The sequence below is a fragment of the Nyctibius grandis genome, chromosome 5 (genome assembly GCF_013368605.1).
Source record: "Nyctibius grandis isolate bNycGra1 chromosome 5, bNycGra1.pri, whole genome shotgun sequence".
NCBI classification, from domain to species: domain Eukaryota; kingdom Metazoa; phylum Chordata; class Aves; order Nyctibiiformes; family Nyctibiidae; genus Nyctibius; species Nyctibius grandis.
Window position 1 is genome coordinate 9,939,619 of NC_090662.1, and position 23,799 is coordinate 9,963,417.

At 38.9% G+C, this 23,799-nt stretch overlaps 1 protein-coding gene across 3 annotated transcripts in view; it reads left to right on the forward strand.

Annotated features, from left to right (window-relative positions):
• SEMA3D (semaphorin 3D) overlaps positions 1-23,799 on the forward strand; it is a 152,625-nt gene that overhangs the window by 73,609 nt on the left and 55,217 nt on the right. For all 3 annotated transcript variants that reach the window (XM_068400482.1, XM_068400483.1, XM_068400481.1), the window contains exons 4-8: positions 4,318-4,380; positions 6,109-6,228; positions 10,327-10,420; positions 13,704-13,832; positions 21,337-21,479. In XM_068400482.1, coding sequence (XP_068256583.1) covers positions 4,318-4,380; positions 6,109-6,228; positions 10,327-10,420; positions 13,704-13,832; positions 21,337-21,479 — 549 coding nt within the window. The remainder of the gene's footprint in view (positions 1-4,317; positions 4,381-6,108; positions 6,229-10,326; positions 10,421-13,703; positions 13,833-21,336; positions 21,480-23,799) is intronic.

The window sequence follows — 23,799 nt, forward strand, 5'->3', positions numbered from 1 at the left end:
ATTAGACTGGAATAACAGCTCTTTACCAAGTTATATTGTCTTTTGTACCACATTCCATTTTCATTGGCAACTTAAGTTATTCCTTGCCTAACTAAAAATTTGTTTTGAAGCCTTACAAATAGATGAAATAAGACCAATAGGCCTGTAATTTGCTTAGATATCTTGTGTTCCTCCTCTTTTGTATTGTGACAATAATTATGTTCCACTCTTTTGGTAAAGCCCTGCATCATCCCGGATTTAGTAACTTCATTAGAAATGATTCTTGGAAAGGCTATAATTTCATACAACAGTTTCTTTGGAATCAGGGTTCACTGTTTTATTTTTGAGGCATCACTTCCCCTAAGGATTTATAACCTAAGTGTTAGCCTAGAAACAATATTGGATAGAGAAAGATAGGTACAGAAAGATGAGGAAAATACTCACTTGTAACCAGCATTATTAATTCATGACAGATGGCAGCTGAAATGAAACTCTTAGAAGTGAGTCCAGCTATTATTTATATAGACATATAATGATACATATATCATCCATGTCAATTTATGTATGTATATAATCTATTTTTTAAATTCACTTTTCCCTTTTCATTCCTTTCTTACAGTAAAAATGCATGTTTGGAGGAAGGAAAAATGTTACTTTTAGAAATTACTCTGCTCCTGATCTGCAAAGGACCTTTGTGGTTTTTAATATTTTGTTTTAATCAGAAATGAATTTCCAGCTACCCTTTAAAGTGATATCTTATCTGTCCTACGCTTATGTACTACTTAATTTTGTACTCCTGGGAGGTTTTCTTTCACTCTGCTAGCAGAGAACTTATTAACTTGCATTTATTAAGAGATTTTAATTTCTTTCCTGTTGCTAAATTTAAGAAAATATTTGTAGAATGAGTTAAAAGTAATGGTAAGGGTTTTTTTTTTTATTATTGGGCTATAGAAGATAAAATCAGGAAATCGTGACAGTAGCCGACCCTTGGAATTTTGATACGGATATTTTGCAAGGAAAATAAACTGAAGATTAAGAGAAGAAAATAACCCTGTTTAACTATATAGTTCCATATTTCAACTAGTTACATTCTTGCCTTAAATTCAGTAACCCCTGCTACCTATTCTAAGATTTCTCCAGACATTTCAGATACAGATGCAACCATAAAATATATTATATATATAATTTGTGCTGTTTGTAACATGAAATGATTATAATTTTACGTGTCAGTGTTGTTGTCACCATTATTATATATTGTTTGGTTGTTTGGAGTTTTTTTTTCTTTCTTTGAGGTTTTACTTTTTGAGGAATTTAGGAAAAAGACTTTGTTAAATAAGATGCTACCATTGTGAATTCATCATGCAAACTGAAAAAATTATGAAACAAAATGGCCAATTTAGAAGCTTCAAACCATCTACAAGCTCAAAGATTTTAAATATAAAAGAAACTACTGGAGCATCTAGTCTAACTTATTGCACAATGTGAAACTAAGTACCTTGTCTGAATAAAATACAATACTAAGACTTACTTTCACCCCCTACGGAAAAGCCAACACAGATGCATGTAAATAAGCTTATGCATGTAAAAATTCAGTGAGACTATTTCACATATGTAAAGTTACTTATGTGTCAGTGTTTGAGGGAACCAGACCTGTGGTACTGTTACACAGCATGTGATCTAATAAATAATTAAGTTTATGGTTTCTTGCTCAGCACATTGGCTCCTTATTAATTATGCAATTTTCTTGACCTATTACAATTTAAAACTGACAGTTTCTGGGAACCTCTCATTTCTCTTACGGAAAGCAAATAAATATCACTTTAACTCCCCCATATATAATTGCAAATTGATTTTAAAGTTGGATCACTTAGCTTCACTTTTCATTGTTTAATGTGGCCTTGTAAAATGCTGAGGCTGTTGAGTAGACGGAAAGTAAAACAATTGATTTTTCTGTGATAACTGACTGCAGTCAATTATTGTAGAAAAGGGGCTGTGTATATCTTAGCCTGACTGGTCCAGCTTGTACGACAAACACTATTTCCCATGAAGAAATCTGTACAAAGATTGTGTGTAGAGTCGAGTCCATTAATACGTGTGATGCCTTCAAGCAGATGTCTTCAATTGTAACTGGACCTCCCAAAGCAGGTGTTCGGTTCTTCTGTGTAGTTGGCAAGGAAAGCTGGGCATTTTCAAAAGCCTACAGAGGGACATCTTGTCTACCTAATTGTATGCCTAAACTTTGGCCAAAAATTCTCCAAAAATCCTCAAAGACCTCTAGCCGTCTCTGTTACTGATACAAAGATCTTGGGCAGAACTGGGCATAAGGTTTATGTACAAGAGAGCTGAAGATCAGATCTCAGCTTAAGTCTCCTTGGCCAGCTGTATTTGGAGATCCATGATCTTGTATTCCTCCAGCTGTTCCTTTTCATCAGCTTTTCTTCACCAGCACCTCTTAAGCCTCAGGCTCTCCATCTCCTTAACCAGTGGCACTTGGGCCAGACCAGTGCTACAAGAGAGCCCCATCCCACTCTGACCAGGCAGAGACCAGATGAGTTCACTGGTGCTACCTTCAGCTCTTCACGGTGGCTTTACAATGTTCCCAACACTCCCCTCCATACTTCCTGGCATTGTACACTCTGTAATCCAGACACACTGAGCACAGCTGATTTCAGATTGCATTTTCGTACCTGGATGCTATCACGATGTGATTCTGAGAAAAAGGTCTGAAAAAAAGTAAATATGTGTCCGGTGCTGAGATGTTGTTATATTGCCTTATCTCTGGCAAGTAAATATTGCTGTAAAGGGTTAAGGTTTAAGTAACTCAAAATAAATGCATTATCTTTACTAAGAGCTTCTAATCATAAAGGTAACTGTAAATTCACTTGAGAGGAAATTGATTTCCTTGCAGAAAGCCAACACATTCATTTTCACTGGGAATAGAAGAAGAAGAAGTGAAGTTAATAGACTGTTTCCAGATTGAGAGAAACACTGACTGTAGATTTTGGACAGTGATAAAGCTATTTGACACAGGGCACTCTTTTGCTTTCCTTACCAGTGTGGGGACTGAGCTTGTGTATGTGGCAAGCCACATCCTACAAGGTGCCAACAGCTAGGTGAGGGAAAGGGAATATTACAGCAGTTAACTCCTCTTGCATGTTGTTGAGTTGTGCATTCTTCCTTGATGATTTTTTCCTAATGCTTAGTATAATAATTCTTTATTCCTATATATCTCACTATTTAAGATGTTATAAAGTGTGATTTGAGACTCAACACTAGTCTAAAGCATCTGTGACTATCAGTAATCTGCTTACTGTTTCCTGGGACTTGAGGCAATTTCCTAACCAATATTTGCTCAAAAATTAGTGTGATTTGTTGTTGCTGTTACTATTAGTCATGAGAAATGGCTATAGTTTTGTCTTGTCAAAATACGAAGGAAAAAAGATCCATGTTTATCATGGTGATTCTGGAAGACTTTATATTTAGCTTCTATTTTGAATTTAATAGAAGCAAACATGTACTCAATAATATCCAGTTTTGACTGTTTAATTGAAATCAATGAGCCAGAACCTGAGCTGTTGTTCATAGATGTTTCTTCAGTAACGTAACTGAGGTTACAGTAACTGATAGTAATTTGTCATCTGGCTCCATCTACACCAAAACCTAGCTTACAGAATTCTGCAGTGCAGATGAAAGAAGAAAGAGAAACAGTATTAATGTATGTTACCAACTGTCTAAGGTACATGATCCTTCTCTAAACTTCTATGTCATTTTCTCAGTAAACTCAGTTAGTGTTGATGAGTGACATTTTTAAACTGTGTGCTATTGATTTCTGTCAAATGTACTTTTTGTTCCACAAATTTCCCTTAAGCTACCCTTAGTTTTTTGAACAAAACTTCTTTTCATTTGAAAATTGGCAGTAACAGCTACGTATTTTTTTATAACGGCTTTGCCGAGATCACTGGACCACATTCATCACAAATGTAATTTGCCTTGTTTTGCAGTCAGTTCAGTTTCAAGATGATTTGGCTCATTATAACTTTGAGAAGAATATATTGTTCTTAATAATGACTAGGTGTACTAGACAGGTCAACTAAGTACAGTTTAAAAGTACATATGGCCAATGAAGAAATGAATAAAGAACAGGGGTTTTGATTTAGAGCCTCTTCACTGTTTGTAACGGAACCTTGTACTCAAAGTCATGTTCATTTCAATCTACATGCAAATTCCTTCAACATGCATAAATCTGTTTCAACTCTTCATTCGAAGAAATAGCTGAACTACAGTCACAGGACAATTTATAGTATTCGTAATCTTTGTCTTAATTTAACTATGTTACAGATTTACTGGCCTGCAGCAAAAGAAAAGGTAGAATTATGCAAACTAGCTGGCAAAGATGCCCATGTAAGTATGGTATATATTTTTTTATTATTATTGCTGAGAATATTGTATATCTGTGTATTTGTTTCTAAATGCACAAAATGGGTTAATAAGCTGTTGTTACACTTTTTTCCTGAACTAATGAACTAAGTGGTTTTTCTTCATTTAAAAAGAAATTACGCTTCTATTTTTTCTTTAGATGTTAACCCTTCAAGAAAAAATATTCAATATTGCAAGCAGCAATCATACTAAGCCATCCTTGTATGTAATAAATGCAGTTGAGAGATGAATGGACTTTTCTCTGAAATGTATCCCAGGTGATACTCCCCTGAAATTCCTTCTTTCCCATCAAACTAGTTCTTTTTTCTTGGGAATATCCTGAATGTAACTTTATTATAATTCATTAACAAAACAGAGTAGCAGAGAAGAGTACAAATTAACTTAATTTGCAGACAGCTGCAGTTAAGGTTAAAACAAAATCTCAGGCTCATTAGCTTTTTCCTGGAACCACAAGTCTTCTTTAGGAAGTGTATTTAAGGTGCATTTGTATATACAATAAAACTTTCATATCTCTTTTGCATAGCACAGATTACATCATGTGTCTAGAGCCCACTATAAATGTAAACATTTCCTGGCTGTATAACAAAATTTCTTCCTTTTCTCTCCATAAATCCCATGGTTTCTATCCAGCTTGTCTGTTACCAAGGTGGACTCCAGCTCAAAACACTCTCTCAGCTCTCTGCCTGAGGAATTCCAAATTTTTATCCTAACTTATTGCTACCCTTATCTTTACAGCAGACAAAAGCTAAACACCACCTCTGCTGAGCACTGGGAAAATTCTGATACTGGTCTATATGGAGGATTTAGCTGATCTATTTCTTCACTAAGACAAAAGGAAAAGGACCAGAGGGGGGGATAGTTGTTTTGGACATAGATCATAAATATCTCCTTTTTGCTTCCTCCATTGTCTCTGCAACTTGCCTCTCACTTAGGTGTAAGGTGGTAGCTTGGATGTATGGATAGCTCTTGTGTATTCCCTCCTTAGTACTTTGTTATATTTATATGTATTTATGTAATTTTGGGGAAGGCTGCTGCAAGCCTTTCCTTCCACTCCATGTAGGACCCTTGCAGAGTGCAGTAGCCTCCTATGCTACTTACCAGCAAGGACTAAGCCCAGCTAGAGCCAGGACTGATCCAAGCATCCCACAGGACTTAGAAATGCCCAAATAAAAGTGACCAGTAGGATGTGGTTGGTGCAAAGAAAGTTCACTTGTACACAAAAGATATACTTGGAATTATGTTGAAGCCCTTCAGTCCACCACAATGATTTCTATCATGTAATCTTTGGTGTTAAAGCTTGCGCAGAACCCTGAATTGGGAGCAAAGGCAGGAGGGGACTGGAAGCCAGACTAATCCAGTGGCTCTCCGACCACTGCCAAGTTGTTGACAGGGGTTGCTTGCTGCAGCACAGGCTCAGCAGATATCCTCCAAACTGTGCTGTAACCTCATAGCTTCTCGAGGCTGTAAGCATCATAGCAGAATTAGGCTTGCAAGTATGATTGATGAACTGCCTAGTAGATAGCCACAGCAAAACTGTAGCCATCACATCTTTGAACTATACAGTAAACAATCTCTGCTACAGTAGTTTTGAGTTTAAATACACCAATATTATGGCTATAACCTAGTACGATATATAATGTGAAAGAGAAAAATAAACATGAAAATTAACTTTTCTTTTTCTTTTCCCAATAGACAGAATGTGCCAATTTTATCAGGGTTCTTCAGCCCTACAACCGAACCCACGTTTATGTCTGTGGCACAGGAGCATTTCACCCTCTCTGTGGATACATTGAACTTGGGACTCACAAAGAGGTAATTTAATTTCCTCATTACTCTTACATGTCAAGGAATAACACTCATCTTGTTTAGCATTCATCATAGATTGGAAAATACTATGTGAGTGTGTAAAAAATGAACTGACAGCAGCTTGCATAAATAACAGGGTAAATAGTGGATTTTGCAGGTCAGACAGGAACTCGTGTTCTCACATATGATATGTGCGTATCACTTTTGAACAAAGCACTTCCCTCAGTAAGGCTTAATACACAAAGTTCTTCAGAATGACACTTTCATATGATTAACTAAGTGAAAAGAACATTTAACCCAGATATCTTTCTTTCTAGTAAGTAATTTCTGCACATACTTTCTGCTTATGTACACACACACGCATGCAGAGTTCAAGATGACACTCGTAGTTCTATTTTTTAATGTATATATACCCTTGGTCTACAGAGATGGTTTCCTATTCCTTGTGCATGACAGTAACACAGGGATTGTAAGTGGTGTGTGAGCCTGAGTCCAAGGATGGCATCTCAGGACTTTGCAGATGGTTTGCAGCGCTGTCGCTAAGTAGATGTTGGATATCCTCCATCACTAGTCGCATGTTCCTAAACTGCAGTTAGCAGCTGATTGGTTTTCATTTGCTGGTGACAAAGAAATCTCTAGCCTAAGTGGTAAATGTTTGAGACCTAACTCCCACAACAGAAGCATTTTGGTGTTGTGTCAAGCAGCCACTTAGTACACAAGTCTCTTTTTAACTCCTATACGTATAACACCTTGGCTATATTTATAACAGTGACTCTGTTCTCAGACAGTGTTGAGATGTGACCTGTCTGGCTGCTTGCCTGAGGTGCAGGCTTCTTATGCTGCTGTAGAAATAGCTTTCTTTTTTCTTTGAGTCTTGGTGAAATTCTAGAATACTAAAAATGAGGTCTAATGTTATGTTATTAAATGCAATAAGCTGAAATATGTACACATTGGAGCTATTCTGACATACAGAATCAAGGGCAGATGCTCACAGAAAAAAAAGGAAAAAAAAAAAGAAAAAAGTTATTAATACTTGCCCAGGCTGAGATCCATCATTATATTCCACACTGCTGGCTGAAATCTGTATGGTGGTGTTCTTTCCCTAATAAGCCATTAATGCTCCTGGTATTGCTTGGTATATGCTGTGTAACTGGGCTTGCAACGACATAATTTTGTAGGCTTCTTTGCTTCACTACATTAAATATTGCAGTTGAAGCAACTGAAATTTTAGATCCTTTGTATCATGCTGATTCCTTAGCCAGAATGATCAAATACACAGCTGAATTGAACAGAACAGCTCTGAGCAAGAGTGTAAGTAAAGCTCTGGTTTGCCTCTGGGTCATTAGCAAGATGCCTTATTCACTCTACCATTGTACCTTTAACTACTTCATTTGTGAAAGTTGTTTTCATCAGACATTATGGAATTATGGATTTGGTCTGATTGTTCAGTCTGGCAGCCAGTCTAGACAAGAGGTCTGTCTCGATTAGACATGACCAATTACCTCACGAGAGAAAATGGAAGAAGAATCCCAGTATTGTATTTCCTAATCCCCTCAATGTCTCCCAGTCCTGCCTCTCCTGCATTCCTCCTAGTTGCTCAGCTGCGGTGGGAGGTTGGACAGTGCTCAGCGCTATTTGCACCTCTTCTGATGGTGCATCTCTTCTACAGCCTCCTACTGAATTAAAAGCTTTGAATGGCATGAGGTATATTTTCCCTTTCCTTCTTGGTTCTCAAACACCCTGCAGCCAGTGTCCTTGCACTGCCTCTCCAGATAAATGTGACATGGCAGGAGGGTGCTGAGGACAGACCCATTGACGTGAATTTGACAGGCAGCTGAAAATGTCTCTTGGTTGTAGGAACTGAAGCCAGGAGTCCTACGTCATAACTCAAAACACTGTTATTGCAGATCCGTTACATTAGTCTTTTTTTTCTTTTTTTTTCTCCTTGTTTTTTTCTTTTTTTTTTTAATCTCTGGGTTATAAGAATGGATAATGGATGTTTGGTAATTAGCAACCTCTACAGGAAGCTGTGGGATGCTTGGGAGAGCCAGGGTCTGAGATAGCTTCACAGGGGCTGTGAAACCAGGCAGTGCCCTGCTGACCTTTGAAAGCTGCTGGTGGATCTGCACAGAGGTCTGCTGGCCAGTGCCAGTGCTGTGAAAATGGAGAGGAAAACAGCGTGGGTCAGGTGACTCAAAACCACAGCAGACACTGCTTTTGAAGCAGTACAAATCCCCTACGGGATCACACAATTAAAGGGGATTAAAGTCCTAGTCTTGCTATTGCTGAAGTCACTGGCAAAACTTCTCTTGGCTGGTGAAGAAGAGGCTTGGCTTGGTTGGTGCTGTTAGCCACAGCTCTCCAAGGGATGCTCTTTTCTTTGAAAGCTTTGTCCAAAGTGAAAGCAGGAGGTTAATTCCATGTGAATGGCTGGTAATGTCCATTAGTTTGTCTGGGTGAAGTCTGAAATATTTGATGTTGATCTATAAAGCCTTCAGTCCCTTCAGTACTGCTGAACTTGGAGACAGTCCCTTTTCATGTGACGCGAACAGGATCCTCTGAGAAGCTCAGGATTGCTCATCTTAGAAAAAATGAGAATGGGACACTAACATAGTATTGTCAGAAAAAAAAAAAGTTTAATTTTTAATTTAGTTTTGTCTTTGATGTGTTCTGACCCATTTCAGTAGCCTGAGAATTTGGTTTACCTGATATCCCACAGGTTTGGGAAAATAAAAAGGATTGGGTTTTGACAATTAAATTGTTTCATATCAACCAGGATTGATGGAGGAAATGGAATTTATGTTCATAGATTGGAATTGATTTTTCTTTTCATTTAAGGAGCTTAATTATTCAATATCCTGGGCTTTTGTCTTCTGAGCCTGGAGAGTTTAGGAAACACCTCAATGAAATAGAAAGGTTTGGTCATTTATAATCTGATGTACATTAAGGATGAATTGATTTAATGTGTTGTGAAGTCTGATCCTATGTGGCCATCTTTGGGCATACTTAGCTATCATTTGTACTCTTCAGTCCTCTTGCAAGATGGAGGTATAGAAACAAATAATTAAAATCACTTCACCCTTTTTAAAGTAATTGTTTAAATCATAAAGATATTCTGGTTTTTTTTTAAACTAACTTCAAAAGTTATGTCTCTACGATAGACATTAAACCCACAACGATTTGATTCCTGAAGGCTAGTGGGATTTTAAATATCACTGTAGGTAGGAGAACATTTTAACAGTACTTCTGTAGGCAATCTCCCTTCTCTAACAGCAGCAGAATTCTGAAAACCAAGTCTCTATACCTGCAAAGACTTCACTTTACTCCTCTGAGCAATCAATTTGCCTTCAGAAGGACTCACTATGGGTTTCAGGTTAGGTGTGCTTTTAGGAAACTAGTGGAACGAACAAGTAAAAGTGTCCATTTTGGCAATTCAAAACTATAGTAAAACTTCAAATTACTGCTTACAACAACTGACATGATGATTGCCCACTGAAAACATCAGGAATAGTTTTTAAATAATTTCTTTTCTTTATCTTCTTCTATGTCCTTGTTCTGTGACCCAGGAATTAATCACACTGTATTTGGGAACTACAAGGAAGGATCTATTGTGATATCTCTTGTATCATTAGCCTTGTTAAAAATAACAAGAAAGAGCATATGCTGCTTTCATTTAAAAGGGGCTGAACTGTGTCTGCCACAAACGTTATTCAGCAGTCCCTGGAGAAATTTAAGAGTCAGCCAGAATCCCTTCTGTGTCTCCTGTTGCAACACACTCTATCAGCACTTTCCCAAATAGAAGCCAGTGCCTTTTAAGTACAATCCAGCTTTCAATTTGAGTAGAAATGAACAATGCATCTTTTTTTCTGAAAATAATTTTATTTTTTTAAGATTTGTGTTGCACTACAAAGTGAACAGAATACATTAAAACAATAAGTGAAAAAAATCCAGATATAAAACAGAGACATGGACTGTAAACATCAATGCTGAGATGACAGCTACATGATCTAACACACCTTCACTTCATATGTTCGCAGAACAGTTCGTCTAAGTGAGTTTTTCTCTGCAGTCACACCAGGGTAATGAATATGTGTTTATTCTCAGGAAACGGTATTCCGGCTGGATACTCAGAACTTGGAGTCTGGCAGGTTGAAATGCCCTTTTGATCCTCAGCAGCCATTTGCTTCAGTGATGGCAGGTAAGAAACCATCAGAGCCAGGCGCTCCTCTCAGCCGTGCGATGGCTTCGTATGTGAGCCCAGGGTCAGAGGCTCAGCAGATGTCGTCGTTGGAGTTCCTCTGGTGTTAGTCGTGTTTCTGATGCTGGTTTGTGCTCTTGGAGCTGAGGGAGCCTTCAGTCTGCAGACACCAAAGAGCTCGAAGTGCAGCAACACAAACAGAGACATCTGAGTGGCTGTGAAGCCTTTGCCAGTTGAGCAGGAAGGCAGTTTCATCCTCACCCAGTCATTTCTCCTTTAAGAAGACAACAAAAAAACCACACGGACAGACAACGTTTCAAGCTCTTCTGAGCCTCTTTCTGCAATTATCGATATGTTCTGCCCTTTGAAGTCTGCTGACATCCACTATTTCCATAAATACATTTTTGAGGTTTCTATTTACTCGAGTAGCCACTTCTGAAGCTGGAAGCTTAGGAACAAGATAGTGCAATCTGCCTGCTGCGTGCATCGCAGTGCTGTGTGGTCTGACATTTGGTGCCAAGGAATGTCAGCTTGACCTCCGGATTTCAAATCACTAGAAGAGCTACTTTTGTCATGGTTTGGTTCATAGCTTTGGACAATTTTCATTTAACTTGTCCGTCAGCATATGAATACAAGATAAGAGTGAAGCACCATGACGTTTTCATTTACAGCAAAAGAGCAGTGGTGACAATGCTTTGAAGTATCGGTCGCTCTGTGTTATAAAAAGAATATGACTAATGTTCAGTCTTTATTCTCAGATAATAAGATAGATGATTTGTGATTCTGACCCAACAGATGGGGCAGGACTTCCTTTATTAAAAACAATAGATTAAAGCCAGCGCTTATTCTTCTCAGGGACCCCTAGTCCTGTTTAATGACTGTGAAGTCTATTTTTAAAATGGGATTCTAGAATCTTTAACTTTTTTTTTTTACTTTTTTTTTTTAAATGCAATAGAACTCCATGATTTATTACAGCGTTGGCTAATTTCGGTAGCACTCTAGTGCTTTGACTGCTCTATTAAATCTTGTGAAATGAAGAAGCTGCCGTCTTTTAGCTAACTAAAACATGAACTTCAGTACATAAGAATTTTCAGCCTAGATAAAATTAATGGTCAGAGTATTCTAGTATCCCTTCTCTGACTGTGCCTGGTGTCAAGTGCTTCACAATAATGTATAAGGAGCACTGTAAAGAGTTACAAGCCTGACTAGAGAATGTGTTCTTGGCCTATCTTTTGATCATTACTTTATTCCCAGAAGTACTAGGAGAGGAGTATAGCTCTCGGATAATATACTGCCCTGGGACTCAGGGGAGCTCAGTTCCCATCTCTGCCACTGATGAGAGGAGTAACCTTTGGCATGTCACTTCTCTCTGCCTAGTTTTATTTATCTGCAAAATGGCAATAAACATTACTTGTATCATTCAGAAAACATTTTCTAATCAGTTATGCATATATGAGCTAAATAATATTTGATTATATTTTCACTCATATATGTAGGTTAACACAAGTGGGTAATTTTAATTCTTTGTAGAAATATGTAATCTCTCTTTGAATTCTACACAGCATTTTGCCCCAAGTAAATTCCACAGATAAACTTGAAAAGCTAGTCTTTTTGACTGAAAAATCACCTGCTTGTCATCCATCTTCTATTACAAACTACCGCTCACCAAAAGTGTTCTGGACATAGCTGGAACTTGCAATGAGAGACACCAAAAGCCTGGAGAAGTGCTGAAAATGCCTTGTCAGCAGAGCCTAAGCAAGAATGAAGAATTTCTATTAGCCCTTCAGATTTATCGATCACTGAGTGCCTGTCAGTTAGCAAACACCAATTACCCTGCCCATTCCTCATTATGACAAAAACCTTTCAGAATGCACTATTGTTTCTTTGCAAAGGCAACATGCTGTCTGAAAGATGTGTGTTCCAATACTGTCACGGAAATAATGCATAAGCAACAATAATAATGAAGTAAAAAGAAAGCTGATAGATCTTCTTTTGCCAAATAAAGTGCTTGTGAATAGTGGGTTGTGGGTTTTTTTATTTCCCCTTGATCTTATTTTTTTAAGTGCATTTACATCTTTCGCAAATGAAAACACAAACATCTGTGTTGAATGGTATTTATTCTGCATTCACTCTCAACAAAGAACTTCTCACTAAAAGATCTTCTGAAATGTTTCCATCCAGAGTATCAGAAAACCTGGAGAAGGAACTCCTGCAAGGGGATTTTTATGTATCATATAGCTTTTTATATGATTGTCATTTATGAACATGAACCTTTTTTTCTTTTATGAACTCCAGCGATTTATTGTTGCAAGTCATTAAACAAAAATGAAACTCCTACAACCAATAAAGCTATCTTGCTATTTTGCAGGGGGGAAAAAAAAGAGAATTGTAAAATGCACTATGCGGTAAAAAAAAATTCGCAGTGATACTGGTTCTTTGCTTCTTTTTAAAAAAGTACCAAGATCTGGAGGAAAACAAAATATTGTGCAATTTTTAAGGTTGTGAAGTTTTACATTGCCCACAAATCTGGCAGAAGACTAAATAGTAACTGCAATTGCAGCAAGCGCACTGTGCTGTACTATAGATGTATCTTCCTTGTAAGGCAAATTCTGGCTGCAAGATGTCTCATTTATTTTAGTGGGACCACTCGCTATGTTAAAATGATCACGATTTGGGTCTGTAGCCATATTCCTACCATTAACACATTACATAGTTGAGAAGAATTCCCGTAGTGCCTAAATTCCTCTTCATGAATGAGGTGTTGGACAGAGATACCTACACCAGGAAAGGGCCAAGCTGCAAAGTTCCCACAGTGAAGCATCCATCATGTTTACTAGCTCAAGCTCAGGAGCAGCAAAGCCATCAGGGCCGTGGCAAGCCTGGGACACAAGAGCTAGCCTGAATGGATAGATGGTTGTGTCCTTGCCATGGCCCCCAGATGCATGGTCAGCGCCCATGGGGCAGGATGCTCAGATCGAATACATCTTTATACCCTTAAGAGCCCAGAACCCATTAAAGCCTGCGGAATTTACTTTTCTGAGTGCCTAAAAGATCTGAAAATTAGTCTTGGACTCCTTTACTTCTCAGACATATAGTTACAAATACTACCCTCATTTAAATGAAATTAATCACAGAACCCAAAATCCCATTATATATAAGCCAATACTACTTTAAAACATTTAATTAGTTCAAAACACAGGTGTTATTCACCCAACAAAACATGAAAAGTTATAATTTTGTTTACCCCACAGCTGCAGAAACCCTATTTCTTTTTCATTTGCAGATGAGTATCTTTATGCTGGAACAGCTTCTGATTTCCTTGGCAAAGACACTGCTCTAACACGTTCTCTGGGCCCTTCTCATGACCACCATTACATCAGAACTGACATTTCTGAACATTACTGGCTTACTGGTAAGATCCCAAACATATGTTGTTGTCATTTGTATTGTCCCTGCCTCTCTGAAGTTAATAGCCCCTTTCTTATATAAACATATGTCCAGTAACTATAAATATGGATATTGTATCATGGTATCTTTGGATTATGTAGATTATTTAAAAAAAAACTCAGTGGAACAAAAATGCACTTGAGAAGAGTCACAAAGGTGAAAATGCTAATTAAGGAAAGAGTAGGAGCATAAGACCTAATCATTCTTTCTGTCTTTGATCTATACATCTTTATATAGTCCTGTAATTGGAATAATATCATGACTTAAATGCTTCTGTTCCCAGTCTTGTTGCAATAATTTTTTTTAAAACCCTTTTTTCCGATCACTTGGTAAAAGCTGTTCCCTACAGCATGTTGAAATGACAGACTAGAAATTCCACGTTTTTAGGTAGGAGGTCTTTTTTTTCCTTTCCTTTCCTTTCCTTTTTTGAGGGGGAAAAATACCCTTTGTTGCTGTGAGGATCATTTTAAAACCACTAAGGGCACCCTAAAATAGCTTCCCAAGCAAAACACTGCTTTTTCTTACCCATTAAAAAACATTCTGAGCTAGTAAACCCTCTGAAAAACTGGCTGCATTTACACCCAGCCAGTCTCAAACCACACACAGAGTAACATGGAAAACTTTGCTCACAAGCTAACCCTGCTCAATTAAAGCATCCCCCTTTTAGCAGTCAACTGTCTTTAAAGATGTGGCAGCACTGGCCCTGATTCATGATGCCCGTGTAACTATTATGGGTGTATTGTAAACCCAGGGCCTGCTGACCACAGGGTTAAGTTGTCTTCCCAGCAGACAACTTCTGAAAGGGATATTTTTTTCTTTTAACTCTTTGAGACCTCAACAAGAGAAAATGTTCTTTTTTTAAAATTATTTTTTCCTACCTCTTCTCTCCTTTCTTCTAAGCTGTTGCCTTACGTTTCTGTCTAGATGTAACTCCATAACCTCAGGATTTCTGCTGTGAGATGAGGAGGAAATGAGAAGCCACTTAACGTCATTTTACCCTTCCAAATAGGAGCAGTCCTTTGGACACAGAGAAAAATCTCACATCTGACTGCTGACCCACCCCACTTTCATCTCGTGTGCTCAAAACATTTCTTGTTCCACCCCTTCTATCTCCTGTCTCTCATTTCTACACATCCCTTGTGCAATGTAGACCGGAAATAGGCTGTAAGCTGTATGGACCAGGATGGGTCCTTCCAGCTTCTCTAACTTTAATTAACCATGCAACTGAATATCCATTTTCACCACTGGCAGCCTGCTGATGCTCAGCATGGAAAGATGCTTGGTTGGGGTAGCCGCTTTCCTAAGGGATGATATAATATCCTAAAAAGAAAGATTTACTGCAGTTTGGTCCTGAGGAACACCTGGTGTTATCATTAGTATAGATCCACCTTGAGCATTACAGGGTTCAGTTCCCAGCCCAAAAGAACTTATAGCTTAAATATCCAGTTCCAAACATTTCTTTATGCTATTAAGGTTTCTTCATGAGCAGTTTGAGGCAAGGGAACAATACAAAAACACAGAATAAACTAAAGGTTTGAGAACTATTTATGTGTTTTAGTTTGGAGGCTGAGTGGGGGGTGTCTGCCTTTCTTCTTTCATTTAGATTGATTCATGTTTTGATCTGTTTTCACTTTAAGCATCTGTATTTGTGAAAGTTTTCTAAGGAGAATAATATATTAATATGTCTGGGTTTGAAAAACAGCTTTTGTGTGCTAGAGTGCGATGTGAAAATTACTCCCCACTATATAAACACTGAAGACCCCATATATTCTTCAGGTTTACCTTGTTTCCAGCCATGTAAAAAACTACAGCCATGCTCTGTGTAAGACTTCACATACACAATCCACTCAGTGTTATACTAAGAGGCACAGATATAAACTAGGTGCTTTTAATATTTTGAAACAGTCCTTTTAAGGTTGAGTGCAACTCTAAATGATGGGATTGTTTCTGCAATAAACCATAGAGTAGCCTATATATTTCTAATTTATTGTGTGACGTTACCAATTACATAGATTTGTGCTTTCAACTGATATTGGTATAAAGAAAATATTTACTTGATTTCAGCTTTAAAACTCCCCCATCTCATCTAAATCCCCTCTTCCCTGAATCTACCATGCATTTACCAAGCATGTGTTAGACCTCCAGGAAAAGTTGTACATACTTGAGTAATTGTACAATTAGAAATATATTATTTCCAGGCGTGACTCATGTTTTACTTGGGATAAGCATAAAATGTGTAACTTGTTTTGTTCCAGAGGGCTGAGGAAGTTTTGCTGTAATGCACCTAAATATTTTTAAAGTTTGGTTTTATTCTGTTTCTGGGAACAAGATTATCCTTTCCTGAGGGAAGGGAGGGAAAGACAAAGCATAAGGGAAAAATGCGTAGGATACCTTCCAGTTCCTTACAGGGCATCTCTATCTTGACTAATTAAGGCATGTCTTAATCTCAATGACTGAATAGCAGCTCCACAAAGGAGAAAGGGAGGAAGGCAGCTAATCTTTCCCATGACTCACGCTCACACAGGCTCACACAGGCATATGGTGGCACTGAAGACAGAGGGGATGCTGCCTCTGCTCAGACTTCAGTCCTTTTCCTGCAGAGCTGAAGAATCAGGCGGTCCTGCAGCTGCTGACTGGAGCTGCCTCACCCGTGACCGTGGACAGGGATGAGGCGCGTGGGGCTGGTGGCCCCGCTCTGGATGGCAAAGCCACCCACTGGAACCGAGTCTGTCCCGCTCCAGCCCAGCAGGCAGAGGAGGATGTCCTGTGGTGGGATACCCGAGCCCTACATACAGGCATGCACGAAACAACTGCACATTCCTCCCTCCTTTATAGGAAGCTAATGGCATAGTTGGAATGAGTGCTTCCCTGAATTACATTCATCTTTTTTAAAATATTTTTTTCATTGCAATTTAGTTGTCTTTGCTAGGGCAAAGACTTGCAGGCAATGACTTCTTTATATCCTGCGAACTTTGGATGGGATTCATCTCACTTAGCTCTAAAAGGCAAAAGCTAGCATCCTGTCTGAGCTCAGTCAATTTGGTTGTCCCTGTAATTTACGGAGACAAGAGACACTTCCAGAGCGTGACTCACCCCACCTATTGTAGGAATCTGTCTTAAAATAGGATTATTCATTGTCACTTTCTCCCTTGTGCCCTTCCCTGAGAGAGGACCTGGATAAGTGTAGGTTAGGAGCTTGACTTCTAGATGGTTAAAGGTAAATGAGGTGAGCACTATCCTTTGCATATTATTATGCCACATTTCTGGCAACCCAACCACAAAGGGCTGCTGCCTCCCACTGTTTTGGGTTGCTTTTTCATTTTTTCATGTTCTGGGGTTTGCTACTCATTTGCTGTTCTCTTTTTCTGACCCTAATGAGTCTTACTCCTCTGTAGGTCTTACTAAGGCATGCAAGATTGCACTGTCTAAAACTACTGCTGTCATTAGAACAGTGTGATAGCCAGTAGGTAACCAACAGCAAACATCACCACTCCAGCAAACCCAGCGGTGAAGGACTAAGTGTAACAGCTCTTCCCACTAGGTCACAAGAGCATGTTTAAAAAACCACCAGCAATACCTGAATTTATTGTGCCATCTATGGTCAGACCTCATGATGCCTTTAATCCCCTGTTTGGTTACATACAATCTAGCCATGAAATTAATATGTGTGAAAACCTTCTATTGAAGCAATTAGGGAGGGACAACTGTGTGTATGGGAAAACAAACGGTGGTTTGAAATCATCATCATATAATTTGTTACCCATGCAAAGAATCCAAAAACCTAATTCACAGTTCGTTTAAATACACTTTTCTGTGTTGTATGGATGGATTATAAAAGATGAGAGAAAGATCTCCCTTGAAGAACGTAATGTGCTTTTCAAATCATGATCTCTCATTAAATTGCTTTCAGTCTCTTTGTCTTCATATATTTTACAGTGTATTTTTATTTGGATTTAACTTTCAACTTCAGTGTTTTCCATTGTGATTTAACATCGTTAAATATTTGTGTTCCTTTAATTCGTTAGAGATTCTTCTAAATCTGTTCCAGGAATTGGTATTGAGACATTTGGTTTTGCATTTGGCTTGCCAAGTAAAGCAATGAAATTTAATTCAAAAAAACCCCATATATTCAGAGTGTTGTTCTGTGAACGGGGTTTAAAAAAACAAAATCTATGTGAAATTCAAAAGCATGCTATAGAAGTATTCCACAGGTTTTCCTATTAGATTGCTGTTTAGCTAACCGCATTATTTAAGAAACCATACTCGAAGCGTATTTATGTATTTATTCACGCTTAGAGATCTAATCTTCGAAGTAGTCTTGCAGGCCCTGAGAGGTAATTGAATATTTTCTTTAGGCTCATTTTGAAATCCTAACTTAAATTTATAGAGCTTGATGCCTGCATCATTTCATTTTTCTGCTGACACCATTCTCTAGTGTCAGAAAGGTTTAAAATGGAAGCAGCACTGTGACTATTTTGACCCATAAATTTACTCTTCTGTCACGAAGGTGCACATTCAGCACCTAAACACATCCCATTTTGTCTCAAGCCTTTGACTGTGAACTTTTGAATAAAGGACCCTCTTTTTGTTCTGTGTGTACTGTAGAGTTCATGGTATTCCTCAAGACTAATATAAAGTAACAATCATTATAAAAAGGACAAAGGCATGAAGATGCATTAAAAGCTGATAATAGTATTCCCCACATATTACCAGTGTGCTCTGTTTGCTCTGCTGTCTTACACCATCCTTCTTATTGCTTTCTGCTGCAGCCTGTCTGCTTATGGGGAGAGAAGACTGTGTATTTTATCGCTGAAAGAATGTATTTTAGAGTCAAGGGTCTCTTTGCACCGTATTTGTATAGCCACTTCTGTTTAAAGAAAAACATAATTGATCCGAGTGCCCTCAGAAGAGCTCATCTATTGTAGCACGTTGGGGAAAGTCTTAAAAATCTCTTCCCCAAGCATCTGGTTCACTTGTGCAAGACAGTATTATTGCCTGCTCTGCTGCAGTCAGGGGCCTCTGGAATTAGTTTAATTTCTGATTTAGTGCAAAATTTAAAGGAAAAAAAACCAAACACAAAACAAAACAAAACAAACACAACTGGTGAGCAGGTAGAGCAGGACTGGAGACAGAATCATAGAATGGTTTGGGTTGGAAGGGACCTTAAAGATCATCTAGTTCCAGCCCCCCTGCCACAGGCAGGGACACCTTTCCTCTAGACCAGGTTGCTCAAAGCCTCATCCAACCTGGCCTTAAACACTGCCATGGAGGGGGCAGCCACAGCTTCTCTGGGCAACCTGTTCCAGTGTCTCACCACCCTCACAGTAAAGAATTTCTTCCTAATATCTAATCTAAATCTACCCTCTTGCAGTTTAAAATCATTCCCCCTCGTCCTATCACTACTTGTCCATGTAAAAAGCCCCTCTCCTGCTTTCCTGTAGGCCCCCTTCAGGTACTGGAAGGCTGCTACAAGGTCTCCCTGAAGCCTTCTCTTCTCCAGGCTGAACAGCTCCAACTGTCTCAGCCTGTCTCCATAGGAGAGGTACTCCAGCCCTCTGATCATCTTGGTGGCCCTCCTCTGGACTCGCTCCAACAGCTCATGTCCTTCTTATGTTGTGGCCCCCAGAGCTGAACGCAGTACTCCAGGTGGGGTCTCACGAGAGCGGAGTAAAGGGGCAGTATCACCTCCCTCGACCTGCTGGCCACGCTTCTTTTGATGCAGCCCAGGATGCAGTTGGCCTTCTGGGCTGCAAGCACGCACTGCTGGCTCATGTTGAGCTTCTCGTCAACCATCACTCCCAAGTCCTTCTCCTCAGGGCTGCTCTCAATCCATTCTCCACCCAGCCTGTATTTGTGCTTGGGATTGCCCTGACCCACATGCAGGACCTTGCACTTGGCCTTGTTGAACTTGATGAGGTTTGCACAGGCCCACCTCTCAAGCCTGTCAAGGTCCCTCTAGATGGCATCCCTTCCCTCCAACGTGTCAGCCACACCGCACAGCTTGGTGTCGTCGGCAAACTTGCTGAGGGCGCACTCAATCCCACTGTCCATGTCGCTGGCAAAGATGTTAAACAGGACCAGTCTCAATACCGACCCCTGAGGAAAGCCACTCGTCACTGGTGTCCACTTGGACATTGAGCCGTTGACCGTAACTCTTTGAGTGAGACCATCCAGCCAATTCTTTATCCACCAAAGGGTCCATCCGTCAAGTCCATGTCTCTCCAATTTAGAGACAAGGATGTCGTGCGGGACAGTGTCAAATGCTTTGCACAATTCCAGGTAGATGACATCAGTTGCTCTTCCCCTATCCACCAGTGTTGTAACCCCGTCATAGAAGGCCACCAAATTTGTCAGGCATGATTTGCCCTTGGTGAAGCCATGTTGGCTGTCATCGATCACCTCCTTGATTCCCGTGTGCCTCAGTATAGTTTCCAGGAGGATCTACTCCATGATCGTGCCAGGCACAGAGGTGAGACTGACTGGCCTGTAGTTCCCCAGGTCTTCCTTTTTCCCCTTCTTGAAGATGGGGGTTATGTTTCCCCTTGTCCAGTCAGCGGGAACTTCCCCAGACTGCCACGACTTCTCAAAAATGATCATAAATGAGGGAGCTGAGGAAGACAGTGAAGGACATGTATTAAATTCTTGTCCCAATAAGTATACCTATAAGATGCAGGCAAAGACACTCAAGCTTGCTTTGGAAGAGACCAGAAGTAATATAACAGCTCAGCATGTCAAGGCAAGGCATGCTGTAGCATTTCTTGCAAAAAGCGGATTTAAATAACCCAAACAAACCGTTACATTGATATAGCTGATGTGTTTTCGTGCACGACAAGGAACTGTGTTCTTAAGACTGACTAGTCAGTTGTGGAGTTTGGCATGCTAACTTGGAAATCCCAGCATGGCATTGTATTGGATTTGGTAAATATAATCAGTAAGATTGTTATAGCACAGATATGCAGGAAACTCTTAACTTGGGAAAGCTGTCATTTATATTGAATTTTTAATCCCATGGATCAATAAAGGTTCTTTCATTCCTTTGCAAGCTATCTCTAGTAAACAGTAGTGTATTTCTGTACTCATAACTGCAGCAATGTGTAATTAAATTAGTTTAAATTCTACCACTTGATTTCAGAGAATTTACTTTGCTTAGTATTGGTGGCAAGAGCAATAAGGCAGATTTTTGTAGGCAATATTTTGTACTGAAAGTATTTTCAGAGTGATAGCTAGTGTTGCATATTTATACAAGTGGTAGTAAGATTTATATGCAAAAACATCACACTAAGAGTAAATATTTCAGAATTGATGGTGAGTTTTGCTCAGAGTAAGAAACTTACTGCTATGTGTCTATATAGTGATACTTTTAATTCAGTGGAAGATGCAAAATAAATGCAGATATTGAAATAGAAATTTAGTATCAGGTATTAAGACTTTTCTTTGTATCTTAAAACATTTTTTTTTTTTATTTCTAGGAGCAAAATTCATTGGAACTTTTCCCATCCCAGACACCTATAACCCAGATGATGACAAAATCTACTTCTTTTTCCGAGAAATATCACAAGATAGTGGCACGTCTGACAAGACAATCCTTTCCCGAGTTGGGAGAGTTTGTAAGGTAAGGACTCTATCTTTTTTTTTGTATAAAGAAGAACAAAAGAAAAGAAAAAAATGTTTAGTTTGTTTCTGTGAGAAATCTGTTTTCCCCTTCAGATCAGAAGGAAATAGTATTGTTACCCAATGAGACATTGTAGTAATTTTTCTGAACATAGTTTACTAATGTTGTCTGAAATTTACTTGTCTGAAAAACAGACTTGGTACTGTGTACCTCTTTTTAAAAAGCTAATAGGCTTATAAATTATAATCCTGCGTCTAAATGGTAATGTATTGACCTTCAGATATGCAACGGTGACCTGCTTTGTTTCATAAGCTTTCAGTGAGAACTGGCTTATCAAAGCGTACACAATAGCAAGGTATTTGGGTTTTAGTGGAAAATGCCCACTGAATGGAGGGATATACAAACCCATCCCTTCAGCCTAGCTCAGTACATCATTCCTGGGCACAACTGAGAGCTGGGGTCAGTCATTTCTTTCTACACATTCCTGATAATCAGTTGGGATGAGAGGAGGCTAAAAATTGGATGTACACCCACATCTTTCTGAGCTACACCCACATCTGCCCAGAGGTTTCCTCCCCTGGGAAGAAGTGCAGTCCTTGACCCGTTGACCAGGAGGCCCCAGGTCTGCTGCAGTGTAAAAAGTTTCATTTGGTTGGTGCCTGACCTCCTTTAAATGATTACTCCCTTCACTTTCTCTTTCATTATGCTTGGTTTTGCCCCTTATGAAAGGTTTCTGCCCCTGTAATATTCATAATGCAGACTTTCATGAGCTGCACTCTTTTTGAAGAAGCATCTCCGTCAAGGGCAAAAGCCTCTTCAAATGATAATGAGAAGATAAACCAATTCCTGTCTATGAAGATAGTAGTCAGCATAGAGTTTGCTGTTTACCAGCCTGCTGGTTTTGCTAAGGTCTTCTTCCCACTACAGCAGAAGAGTCTATTGACTTCTATGTCAGACACGCTGTCTACCCACTCCTTTGTCCCATAATACTGTAGGAACTGAAGCAGTCACTACAAGTGCTCCCATCCTGTCCTTAGGTCTTCAGTGAATCCAGGTACCCAGGAATCACCGGTGAAAGTCAGGAAAAAGGGACTTTAAAGTTGTCTTCTAGTAAATATAAACTTTGAACAAATGTTTATCTCATGTGATGAACTAGATATCAACAACACCATCACAGCAATCACACAAGTAGGTACATTTCTGTGATGTTTTCTTCAGAAGCTTTAATTCACTTGCATTTTCTGAGCAATGTGACTCTGCTGACTGTGAAAATTACCTTCTTAAGCTTGAAAATTAGCAAACAAACAAAAGAGTTTTTGGTTTGGAGTAAGATGTGTCTAGGAGAAGAGCACTCATTCAGCTGGTGGACACACTGAAAAGCAAAGAGTAGACATGTGTATGAATATGTAAATCTACAACTGCTCTGCAGTCCAGCAGACTCCTAACTCCAATCAAGATTTCAGTGACCACAGCCATTTCACACTTCTGTCCTTGACCTAAAATGTTAAGAAAACAAAAAACTCATTCATAAATCAGTTCTCTAGTAGGTTTTTAGCCGGACGAAAGAATGGGCAATCTTTAGTTGGGTATTTCACAGCAGTGTGATTAATGGCAGAATGGAAACGCAAACATATATGATTTGCTGCTAGACATGGCATTTGCTGATTATGAGAAAGCACTTAATGCATTAGGAGAAATCAGTAGACAACATTTTCAAGTCAAGGCACATGAGAAATTATAGTAAACTAAGATATATTAGCTAGAGATCTACAGCATCCTTTACCTAGAGAAAAAAGGAGATAAGGTATCGTAATAAAAGCAAATGTATTGTAAGAAAATCCTAATGACCATGCATAATCATACCTCAGATGAGACTGAATTTGTAAAGTAATCATGTTAATGGGAAAAAAATCTTGAATTTTATTTTTAATAGTCAAAACAAAACAATGGTAATGGATAAGTGAGGTGATTATTATTAATGTTAGTTTTGCACTGTCTTCTTTATTTACTGAGCACTTCCCAAAGGATGTAGAATTCTCTTGAAAATTCAGACTCCTGCTTTTTTGTACATTTGTCTTGATTGCATGCAAATAAAGAAACATGTAATGCAAATTATTGTAATAAAAATAGAATTAATATGGGTATTTAATCTAAATTAAAATATTCAAATAGACGACTTTATAGACTAAGATCCTCTGGATCTCTGCTCTGGTATGAAATGCCTGCTATGCTTAATTCTCTCTGATATGAGATCAATGTCTTTGGTTGCAACAGTTAGTAACATAACAACTTCTTCTTGCACTGTCTCATTAATGTGACC